Raw genomic sequence first — 12,117 nt, 5'->3', positions numbered from 1 at the left:
CCTGGAAATTTTACCATTGCTGCGAGTTTCTCCGTGATTATTGTTTATCAAAAGAGTAAGTTGTTTGATATTAAATTTGAAAAAGAATTGAACATCTCAACTCTGTAAATTAATTTATATTCATTGAGGGGTGTGATGGTCAATGATTTCTTTTTTTATCTTGCAGCACAATCAGTAATATAACGAGGGAAAGTGTTGTTGAAGGATGTGCTGACTTGGATTCATCAGTCGATGACAGTTTGAGTGAAGCATTTGAAGAAGATCCTGGAGGGAGCCAAGCTAACGGTATGTATATATGACACATGAATGTATTGAGGAAATTCATTTCGAAAATTTTGACTTGAGGCTTTCAGCTTGTGTCTTCAAGATTAACGCAATATTTAATAAATCAATATCAATATAATGAGGATACGTTTTTTGTTACAAGTATGTTCGTTTCGGTGATATAAAAATTAATTAATTGTTGTCTATTTCAGGAATCGCGAGTAACAGTAGAAAGCGTCGAAGATCTAATAAAGACGATGTGATTGATTCTGCAAGCACCTTGAGTCGTATAGCCGATGCTTTGTGCCGTGAAAATTTGCCTACAATGCTACCGGAACCGCCAAAAATTGATACTGTTGGCGCATTTCTTATTGGATTAGGCAATCAAATACGCCAGTTACCACAACCAGTACAAACAGATCTTTTAAAACAATTGCCAGACATCGTTTATGAAGCTGTCAAGCACAATCAATAAGATCTTTTAAGATTACGAGATGAAAATAAATAATTAGATTAAGGAAAAAAACGCAATACTATAAGTTACATTTACTATTAATATTAAATTAAACCATATCACCAATATATGTGTTCAGTATTTTTTATTGCATACTTTGTAAAAAAAGAAAGAATGAGTACACGGAAGTGACCAATAATAAAGAAGAAAAAAACGAGTTTAATCCAATTATAACTTTTATTATGTAATATTATTTTTACAAAAAATTGTGACGATTCCGACCCAGTTAAGCCGTATGATTGTTATTGGTATTATTATTTCAAATTCACAGTGCAAGAATATAAAACCATACACATTTAAATTATGTAGTAATTTCATACCTAAATGAAAAACTTTGATGTATGTCTTGCAATGAAAAAGTAAATTATATTTAAAAATAATTTTTACAATTAAAATTTCAAGTTTAAAAATACATAGCTATATTTTTGTAATATTTACAATTACTTGGAAATAATGTACAATTGATCAATTATTAACAGAATAATTTGGAAAAAGTGTAATTGCTTATGCTATGTTTTTTTTTTTTTATTTACATTGTATTTATTTTTTTTCTTTCTTGGAATAAATGATATTAAAGAAAGTTATTTCAATGTTCAATCATACTGCCAAGGAACAGCTCCTTCTGCATTAAAATAGTCACAAAATTCATTGCGAATAGTTACTGCGGCTCGAGAACTAAAATTATTCCCATGAATTCTTGCATCTTGGAGTGCTGAATGATTTCCAACTTCATCTCTCCAGAGTCCCGGAACAAAACCATTTTCTCCATGGCAATCTACCATATTTTCTTGTATGTAATTATTATCTTCATCTCGTTTGCGAAGCCAATTGTGAAGACAAATAATTGCTTTCACTATATGAGTTGTATTGTCCACTGTAGCTTCTATGGGCTTCTTCAAGATTCTCCACAAACTTACGAGTAAACCGAAGGAATTTTCAATTGTTCGTCGAGCACGACTGAGACGATAATTGAAGATAGTTTTATCTTTATTAAGACCACCTCTACCAGGGTACGGTCGGAGTAGATAATCAGTTAGTTGAAAAGCCTCATCACCAACAAGCACATATGGTAAAGGCATACCATCAACTTTGAGCAACTCTGCGTCCGGTACATTCATTTCATGTTTTTCAAATTTTTGACCCATTGGAGAGTCACGAAAAATGCCACCATCACTACGTCGGCCATATGCACCAATATCAACGAATAAAAATGAATAATTTGCGTCGCATATTCCCAGCAGTACAATACTGTGTGTTTTTTTGTAATTAAAATATAGCGAGCCAGCATTGTCAGGACACTGAAATTATGATGATAATAATTATGAAAATAGTTTATTGTAAAAATTGACATCGATGTTTATAATTTTATATACCTGTATTTGTATGTGTTTCCCATCAATAGCTCCAATGCAATGAGGAAATTGCCAATTTTTATCAAAATCACCTGCAATTTTTAACCAGTCACGGGTTGTTAAAGGGTAAGGTAACACCTTCGGCTGAAGACAATCCCATATAACTTGACAAGTTTCAGCAATGATATTTGCGGTTGATGTCACACCAACGAGATAATGATATGATATAGATGTCATACAATCTCCTGTCGCCAATTATCTAAAAGTATTTTTTATAATTAGTATTATTTTACTCCACGATACTAAATAATAATAACAAAGTTTACGCGATCTTACCGCAGAGTCATAACAAGTCGAGCGGTAGCTGAAATTGGTTCTCTCACAACGTTTTTTTTAGTTATATGTGGACCAATTAAGCACAGCAATTCTTCAAACTGAGAGGCAGACATACGAATGTAATTTTCGAATTTTTCAGGGAATGAAGAGTGTTAGAAATACTGCTTCAAAAAATCCGTGTTCTCGTCGTAATTTATACAACGGATGTACCCTAAATCTTTTCTTTTTATATTTATTTTTTTTTTTTTTTTGAATAGCGATATCGTAAGTAGAATCCTATTGCGTCGAAGCCTGTTTATTTGCGCTTGTCGAATAATTTTTTGACACTTGTAAATCCACATTTGATAGTCATATTCACTAGACATAATTTTATAGATAAATGTATTCACAAGGATAATTTATTTATTAATGATTGTGACGAGGTCACTAAGCTTGTAACTAAGTATTGGAATGTTTATTACTCACAATCACATACCTAACCTATAAAGTGTAGTGGTTGTATCGATAAATCGACTTTCGATACTAACGTTTTATTTTTCGCTTGAATTTGACGCGAAACGCTGAAATTTTTCGCTACAATTTTTTTTAGATGGCGCAGTGTTAAATTCTCATCACGTGACCAAATTTTACGCTAGAAACTAGCGTCAAGCGTCAGCATGAAAAAGCACCTTCATCGGCTCGTTTCTAATTTTGTGTAAAGTCTTTTGAATATATACTTCGATTCAGTTAACTTAATTCCGTTCAATCCACTTTTATAATTTAGATGAAAAATATGAAAATATATCATGTAAGCAAACTATTCGTAACGTGATTGGTCGAATATATCATAAGCATGAAAATATATGCAAATGCTATAGTCAGGCGCGCGCAAATTCAAATTCTAGTTATTTATTTAATTTATATTCATTTTATATCATTTTCCTCATCCTACAAGTTCCCGTTGATAAAGTTGAGTATTTCAATATTCCCGGGCGAATCAAAGACCACGTCGGTAACTTTAAATTTAAATAAAGATTTCTATCGTTGTCCACCAGGAGGAGGACATAACATCGGGATATGAGAGACAAAATGAGGTATGAGCTTATAACACAGATGGCACTATATATAAATTTTAATAAACGTGAAGTTATCTCACAATCGATCTAAATTGAACGATACGATATGGAAGCTACTCATAATAGTGACCGTGAGTTGATTTATTCTCACAATAATCAATCAACGCAAATATTTACAGAGTTAAAAAAAACTTTTGGAATCGAGATGTAAGTAGTTATGTATTCAATAATTAACAGATATATAAAATTCCTTTAATCATGATATATATTTCAAGTATGATTTGATTTAATATTTATGTTTACATTCAATGTGATTATTCGATTATAAACATTTTTATAAATAATGTCATTATTTATCAGCATAATAAATAAATACTGTCGGGGAAATCTAATAAAATCCACATGTCGAAATTTTGAATACTTGATTAAATTATTATTTATATTTAGACACAGATGATCAATGTTGGAAGGATGGTATTGCCGGTCAATTGCAAACAACAATGCAGAAGCCGAGGATGATGAAGAGGATAGTCCCGAAGAAGAAGTACCGAATTATAAAGATCAATACCGTAATTTAAAACGAAAACTTAAATTTCTAATTTATGTAAGTTTATTGTCATTGATTTATTTTCTGTTACAATCGGAAACAATTGTTACTAAATATGTAATAAGTAATAATTATGTTTATGTATTACAGGAAAATGAATGTTTTCAAGAAGCCTTGAGGTCGACCCAACGTAAGTTATTAAAAGTGAATCGTGACAAGAGTTTTTTACTTGATCGCTTACTCCAATATGAAAAGGTAGATGCATCTTTTAGTGAAAGTGATGAAACCGAATCGTCAGATGATGACATGTCACGATTAGAAACGTTAAATAAAAAAAAGAAAGTAGAAATAAATTTTAATAATCACACTCCACATGGCCTATCGCCAGTAAAACCTTCAAGTACAACTAAAAAGAAAAAACCAACTCCAAAATCAGCTTTAAAACCTCAGAATAACCCATCTGTTCAAACCAACTCTAATAATGTTATGTCAATGGTATCAATGATTTCCGATGGTCATATGACACCTGAAGAAGTAGAGCGACATTTAGAGTCGCGTCAGACGTACCTGGAATTGGTGCCTGAAAAAGCACCACCAACTGTCCCTACCGAAATGTTTAGCAACGACCCGTCTTTGGACAGCGAGTCTAATGAAATCGGTGAACTTGAAACTTCACCCAGTAATATGGGTGAAGATTGTCTCAGTGTTGACATGATGGCTGAATGAATCCATTTTTTATTTTAAGTACCTAAATAATGCATCAATTGATTACTAAAATGTTTTTTTTTCTTTCCTCAAAATTTTATAATGTACTTGCATATAAATTAAAAAGTTTTACATTAATTCTGTTGTTTTTTTTTTCTTTTCAGTTTTATTAATTGACATATAACCATAGTTAAAATTTTTAAACATCAAATGTTAATATTATTTTTTCAAATATTTAAAGGAATAAATTTCACTTATTGTTTATTTAGTAGGAATTAATATTATGGAAGACACAATATCAATTACACTCGACTGTATAGTAGATAAAGTATCAAATAATTTAGAAAATAAAATTGAAAAAATCAATCAATGCGTATCAATAAGCATTGACGATAATTCACTTGAAGAAAAATCTTGTCGTATTTGCTATGACTTAACTCTATTACCTATTATTTATCCATGTCGATGTAAGGTAACTGAAGGAGAACAAAATTATTATTTTTTTTTCTATTTTATATTTATTTGTTTATAAATATATATTAATGAATTATTAAAGTGATAGTTTAAACAAAAAAAAAATATTTATTTTACATAGTAACAATAATTACAAGTAATAAATGACTTTTTAGGGTACGATGGGAGCAATCCATTTATCTTGTTTAGAACGCTGGTTGGAGGAGAGTAACAGAAATAGTTGTGAGTTGTGTGGTTATCAATTTGATATAGAACGCACACCACGTTACAGTGCATTACACTCCATAATAATATGGATGTGCACAAAACAAGAGGAACAACAATTATTTGTACGTAATATACGTGTTGATTTAATACGTTGCATGATCGCCACTCCACTGACATTAGGCTCAACTTACGTATGTATTGTCGCCGCGGATTTTTATTCGACAAATAACTATGACAACTTCCCGCCTGCAAGATGGACAACTTATTCACTTGTTGCTATGATGATACTAGTTGTATTTTCATATTTTGCTTGGATCTACATGGCCTTGCAATATCATCAACGAGTATGGTTTTATTGGTGGCAAAAAACAAGTGTTGTTAAGTTGAAGCATCATCACACGTCGATGGAAGACGTAAATAAAAATCTGACGATGTACCGCTCGAGGATGAGCCACGGGATCTTGCCAGTCTGAGGACGATCCGCGGCTGTGACTGTTAAGATGCCCGGCGTTTTAATGATACTCTTCCACGGCTTAATTGTGATATACAAATACGCACTTTGGTACCATCAGATACTTTCTTAACCCAAATCTATATTTTTAATAATAAATATTTATGGTGAATAAATAAAGTAGATACTATAATATATAACAATATCAATAATACTTACGACTTCTGTTCCAATGGCTGCTATATTTGCACCGAACCTTGACATTTCCATACCCTCAACGTAAACTGGTTGTCCTCTGTGGTACCATCTTCTTTCATACCAAAGTTTTCCATCTTCAATTCGCGTTTCAACTAAATTTGCTTCTGTAGAAGGTGGTACATGAGAAGTAGAAATATTTACAGGATTGATGAAGTGTGGTATTACCACTGAAATAATTATTAACCCACACTTTGTTATTTTTTTTTTATTTATAACTATTAGACAAACAAAATGCATTTAGGTACCTTGTTTTCGGACTGTTGGAGTTACTTTTCCTCGGCTTATTGCTTTGAGATCATTTTCTATTTCTTTTTCATCAAGCAAATAATTCAATTGAGCTGGAGGTGGTTTACGACGTTTCTCAACTTTTTCTGGAACTGGATCATTTGGTCTTCGACGTAATTTTCTTGTCATCACTGGTTTTATCTAATACAAATTTTCATTATTGAATTATTGTTGCCTATTATCAGTAATATACTAATCTTACAATAATCCTTTTACTGGAAATTGATTTTAGTTTCTTTAAAATTTACTCTGATTTAAAATATCTACTTTTTTTTAACGAATAATCGTTTTAAAAAAAATTAAATATTCAAAATTTTAATAGTAGTAAGATTAAATATGAATTTTAAATATTTTATTAGTGGGTAATTGGCAATAAAATTGGTATCATAATTATGATAAAGGATGCCTTCTATTTAATGAAGTAAATTGTAAGTCTATAAATTTCATAATTTTCGCGGTTTATGAGAAAATCTTTTTATCTACCTCTGTAGAATCACCGGTTAGTTCCATTGTTTGTCGATCAGATTCAATCATTTTTTTCTTTTCCTCCATATCAGTCAATAAATTTTCTTTGAGGTCTATTTTTTTGTCTTCAAATTCTTTGCAAGCAGCTTTTTTTTCAGCTACATAATCCCTTTCCGCCCACTCAATAAGATATTCACGGTGAATAATATTTAAACGTATTCTGAAATAAAATAATTACTCAAATATTTATTAAAATTTTAGTATTTACTTTAATTAACTCTACCATACCTTTCTTGATATTGAGACTCCAAACGTTTTAACTTACGTATAAACTCTGGATGGCTTCCATCATTTAATTGTTGAAGTTGTTTTTTCAAACTTCCTAATTTATCTTGATAAACCCTACAATCATTATTTATTTATCTTTACTTGTTATAAAAATAAATAATTAATCATTATCAATTACTTACTGTTCTTTGATTTCTGTCATCTCCTCAGATTTTCCCATTTCAGGTTCACTTGCTTCTTCAGTATCTAAATATTCACAATTACAAATTCTCAAAATTAATGAAAAAATATCAATTTAAAAAAACAAAAATTCTAACCTAACTTTAGTCAAAAACTATTTAAGAAACGAAGGAAAATAAATAAACAATAACCTTCATCGCTTTCATCTGGATCATCAACATTTCGATCATCATCCATATAATGCTCATTGTCATCATCAAGATCGTAATCATCTGGTCCGTAGACAACCGAAAAGGGTGATCCTTGATACGACATTTTTTCCAACTTTTTTTAATACAAAAAATTATGATTAATTTCTTAAATTATACTTACATTTACTTTTTTATTATTTAATCATTTAAAAATTTTTACCATTAGTTTCCAAATATTTTTATTCAATTCAAAAGGTCAAAACAACTTAATTTATTTTTAAAGTACCTGAGGCCAGTCCCAGGGGCTGCTCACTCAATGCTTTTAGATAGAGGCGAATTGGGTCCGGGACATTTTGCAGAACTGGATATGAGATTTCGTATGTTAAGGTTGGCCAAGTGGTTGTACTAAACATTGTCGTGTCGTGCCACCTGGTTGCGACAAGGCTCATCATAGAAATTGTGAATAAAACAGATTTCCTAAATAAATGTAACAAAAATCCAATAGATGGCCGATACATGTGCATTTACAACTTTAACCGGATCCTCGTAGCATTAGAGAGCTCCCTGTGAAAGCATACATTTTTCTCCAGTAAATAATGTGTACTCTATTACACAAGTCATACAAAAATATGACAACAATATTAATTTATTATTTTGTAAATTGTAATAATTATTCCGAGTGGTATAAATTCAAAATATTTGTGCAATTAATATTTTATTATAATTTTTTAAATAAAATTATTTATTATAATAATAATTTTCATTTATTGCTCGTGATATTTTTATTAGGTATTTCATAAATATCAATAACTATAAAATATTAATAAATTTAAGTGTTTATAAATTTTTACAAGCACTACCGGATTAAAATAAAACAATTCAGGATGTTATATTACAGTTACATTTGTGAGTAATAATTATTTAATTTATTTAAAAAAATTTTATATTGTTAATAACATTTTTATTGGTTTTATGATAAATAACATTTATATATTTTTTTTTTTGGTGGGCTCTTATATACATAATTTTTATTTAAAAAAAAATGAAAGTACTCCAAAATTTTTAATCTGTTTAAACACGTGTTTCCTATTCATATCAAACATATTTATTTTGGAGTTGATTTTTTAATATATATAACATTTACAATAATAAATTAATTATTAAAAATATCATTATTCGATCGGCTATTTAATAAAACTCCGTTCCCCTTAGCACGGAGAAACTAAAATTATTAACACTAAAAAAATTAAATATAATCAGGGCTCGGTCAATTATAATATAAATATTAAAGATCTGTAAATAATAGTCTAGGCTCATCGTAACTACAATGGCCCGATATTGTTTGCAAATAATTATTTTTATCTGTGCTCTGCTAGATATAATGTAGAAATAAGGGCTTATATTTTACGAACAACACCTTGGCACGGATGACACGGTATTAATGATAAAAACCATTTAATTAGCCTTAAGTTAATTATATTACAAAGTTAGAAGGTTCTAAAATTTTTAACTATACCCTTCTTAACGCGAATGACCCCATCTTCTTGTTTAAATAAATTTCTTGCATACCCAGACAAGTATTATTCATTTTATAATATGGAGTATCGAGAAATATGAACAAAGTGTAGATAGCATCAATCCCGGTCTTTTATATACAGTTCTCAAACCACCAGTATAGTCAGAGATGCATGCATGCTCCTCTTCTTCTGTCACTTTTACTGCTTCTTTTATACAAATAAGAACTATTGTTTTATCGTTTTATCAAGACAAAACCATTACTTATGAATTTTAATTATTCGTAATTATTGAAAAAAAAAATATGTTATACAATCAGTACCAGACCAGTTATCCCATTGAAATTGATAATTATTAAAAATTTTTAGAAAATGTCTCGGCCCGGATGGCCCGGAATTTTCTATCAAATACCGTATTATTATAGATATAAGGCCAAATAATGGATAAAAATTTTTTTTTTATAAATTTAACATCGCTTACCGTATACCTCGACTAAGGGAGAATTATTTATTGGGAATAAAAACTAATTTGTATCAGACCAACCGTGAAAGAAAAATTAGAGTTGGTATTATTAACGATGGAAAACTGATGAAAATCGGGAAATTAAAAATAGGCTCACATTATTTTAATAAATCTCAAGTGTATAAGTGTATTATGATTTTCAAAATAATTGAAAACCATAGAAAACCATAGAAAACCCTTTTGCAAATTTTAGATTTTTCTATTTATTTAATTATAATTATAAGCAGGAAGTACTAAAATTCAAATTTGTAATTTATTTCTATTCCAAAAAGTGTTAAAGTTTTTCTTTTATTTCGACAAAATAATTATATCGCATAAAATATGTAATGTTGTTTTAATAAATACCAAAGAGTATACTCTTATATGCTTGAAGAACTTACAATGATTTTCATTGTCACTACTGGATGCTAAGAGAATAACGCTACACTTAATTTTTATTAGCAATTAATTTTTGATTTATAATTTATAATTTTTTTCAATAAGTAACCTGCAAATGACCCTTTTGTAATCCAGATCTTTGCCTGCAATAATTTTTTGTATTTTTTAGTTATAATTTTTGGCGGGAAGGTCTAAAATTCAAATTTTTTATTTTTTATCTTTTTAAAATTGTTTTATTTTTTTTTTGTTATTTTGACGAAATAACATTTTCTTATGAAATATGTAATGTTTTGATAAATATTAAAGAGTATACCTGGGCAAATCAGAATGACTTTCATTGTCACTCCTGGTTGCTGGCAGAATAACTCGGCATTTACTATCTTAACAATAATTTTTTTATAAATTCAATTGATAAGTAACCTACAAACAAACTTTTCATAATGTAGAGCATTGCCTTCAATAATTTTTGTATTTTTTTTAGTTATAATTTTTGGCGGGAAGGTCTAAAATTCAAATTTTTTATTTTTTATCTTTTTTAAATTGTTATATTTTTTTTTTGTTATTTTGACGAAATAACATTTTCTTATGAAATATGCAATGTATTGATAAATATTAAAGAGTATACCTGGGCAAGTCAGAATGACTTTCATTGTCAATCCTGGTTGCTGGCAGAATAACTCGGCATTTACTTTCTTAACAATAATTCTTTGATAAGTTCAATTGATAAGTAACCTACAAACAACTTTTGTAAAATTCAGAGCTTTGCCTGCAAGAATTTTTCTAGTTTTTTAATTTTACTTTTTGGCGGGAGAATCTGAAATTCGAATTCTTAATTTTTTAGCTTTTAAAAATTTTGATATTTTTTGTTTTATTTCAACATAATTATCATTTTTCATAAGATATTTATTGTATTGATTGTTGTCAAAGGGAATACTTGGACAAGTCAGAATGACTTTCATTGGTACTACTGGATGCTGAAAGAATTACTCTACATTTACTTTTTTAACAATAATTTTTGCTTAATTTCAATTGAAAAGTAACCTAAAAACGACCCGTTCATAACACACACACACACACACACACACACACACACACACACACACACACACACACACACACACACACACACACATACATACATACATACATACATACATACATACATACAGCGACACGGACACCATCGCGGGAATAGTCAGGGAAGCTTCCTAGGATCTCAAAACGACGAAATCTGATGAAAACTCGATTTTCGAAAAACGGGGTAAAAACAATAACTTCCCGATTTTTGAAAATTTTTAATTTCCTTAGCGGAAAGTTAAAAATGAAGGGTCACAGATGACTTATAAAGTAAAACTTTATCACAAATAACCTCTGGTAGTAATATGAAAGGGTAGAAATAAAAAATACCATATATGTTCTGATAGTCATAAGAAATCACGATAAAAATTGACTCTCCTCCCTGATTAAAAAAAAGTATTGAACCTATGCAACTGTATATCTATATTGTATGTATATATAGATATACAGTGTGTGAAAAGTATTGAAAAAGTATTGAATTACATACTTTTTCAATACTTTTCAATACTTTTTTTTAATCAAGGCTTAGTCCACCTTGCCGTTTATTGAAATGATTTCATTTATTTTTAATAATACAAAATGAACTCAAACAATATTATAATTTAATATATAAATTATTATTAATAATATTTACGTGTAACCTTGAAACAGAAGGTGCACTTATATTAAAAATAAGAAAGTGTCATATCTATTCGATAAAAAGTCTATTTTATTGTAAATATTAATAATTATTCGAAAATTACAAAAAATTTCTTCGCACGGATAGCCCAGAATTAATTATTGATAACTAAAAAATTTATGGTTCCTTGCTACTTAATGAATAGAAATGGTCATAGATGATTTGTAAAAATAAACTTTTACTAATGACCTGGTAGAATTATGGAAAGAAAGGGATGGCTAATAACTGACTCAGATTGTCAAAACGAATCACGCTGAAGCCTGACTCTCCTTAGTCCACCTTATCATATAATAAAATAAATCTTTCAGTTTTAAATAATATATTATTAACTGAATCAAAATTATAATTTGAAATAATAATTATGATTAATATCT

General features: G+C 29.2%; 4 protein-coding genes across 6 annotated transcripts; 2 read left to right on the top strand and 2 right to left on the bottom strand.

Moving 5' to 3' along the window:
* Positions 1-936: 936 nt before the first annotated feature.
* On the bottom strand, positions 937-3,003 carry LOC123264649 (protein ALP1-like). Its single transcript, XM_044728055.1, has 3 exons — positions 2,467-3,003; positions 2,152-2,389; positions 937-2,076 (listed from the first exon to the last, which is right to left on the bottom strand). The coding sequence occupies exons 2-3, from the start codon at positions 2,365-2,367 to the stop codon at positions 1,372-1,374; spliced, it is 921 nt and encodes a 306-aa protein (XP_044583990.1). The 5' UTR covers positions 2,368-2,389; positions 2,467-3,003; the 3' UTR covers positions 937-1,371.
* Positions 3,004-3,582: 579 nt separating this feature from the next.
* LOC123264656 (INO80 complex subunit E) lies at positions 3,583-4,911 on the top strand. The gene is made up of 3 exons (XM_044728072.1): positions 3,583-3,728; positions 3,969-4,125; positions 4,219-4,911. The coding sequence occupies exons 2-3, from the start codon at positions 3,982-3,984 to the stop codon at positions 4,792-4,794; spliced, it is 720 nt and encodes a 239-aa protein (XP_044584007.1). The 5' UTR covers positions 3,583-3,728; positions 3,969-3,981; the 3' UTR covers positions 4,795-4,911.
* A 109-nt stretch (positions 4,912-5,020) lies between these two features.
* Positions 5,021-5,927, top strand: LOC123265408 (E3 ubiquitin-protein ligase MARCHF3-like; the record flags this gene model as incomplete). Its single annotated transcript, XM_044729131.1, has 2 exons — positions 5,021-5,245; positions 5,403-5,927. Coding segments are annotated over 2 exons (750 nt in total), but the record flags the coding sequence as incomplete, so codon positions are not given.
* Positions 5,782-8,105, bottom strand: LOC123264644 (sin3 histone deacetylase corepressor complex component SDS3). 3 transcript variants are annotated; one of them, XM_044728046.1, is made up of 8 exons: positions 7,793-8,096; positions 7,573-7,705; positions 7,384-7,447; positions 7,202-7,315; positions 6,932-7,133; positions 6,409-6,589; positions 6,125-6,267; positions 5,782-6,045 (listed from the first exon to the last, which is right to left on the bottom strand). In XM_044728046.1, the coding sequence occupies exons 1-8, from the start codon at positions 7,793-7,795 to the stop codon at positions 5,950-5,952; spliced, it is 936 nt and encodes a 311-aa protein (XP_044583981.1). In that variant the 5' UTR covers positions 7,796-8,096; the 3' UTR covers positions 5,782-5,949. The 3 variants fall into 3 exon arrangements, with proteins under 3 accessions (XP_044583981.1, XP_044583979.1, XP_044583980.1); XM_044728044.1 differs by having other exon boundaries at positions 6,125-6,330; positions 7,793-8,092; XM_044728045.1 differs by having other exon boundaries at positions 5,950-6,045; positions 6,125-6,330; positions 7,859-8,105.
* Positions 8,106-12,117: the final 4,012 nt, after the last annotated feature.

Source organism: Cotesia glomerata, linkage group LG5 (genome assembly GCF_020080835.1).
Source record: "Cotesia glomerata isolate CgM1 linkage group LG5, MPM_Cglom_v2.3, whole genome shotgun sequence".
In the NCBI taxonomy this organism is placed as follows: domain Eukaryota; kingdom Metazoa; phylum Arthropoda; class Insecta; order Hymenoptera; family Braconidae; genus Cotesia; species Cotesia glomerata.
The sequence above is the reverse complement of the archived record's forward strand: the minus strand, read 5'-3'. Positions and strand labels throughout refer to the sequence as shown.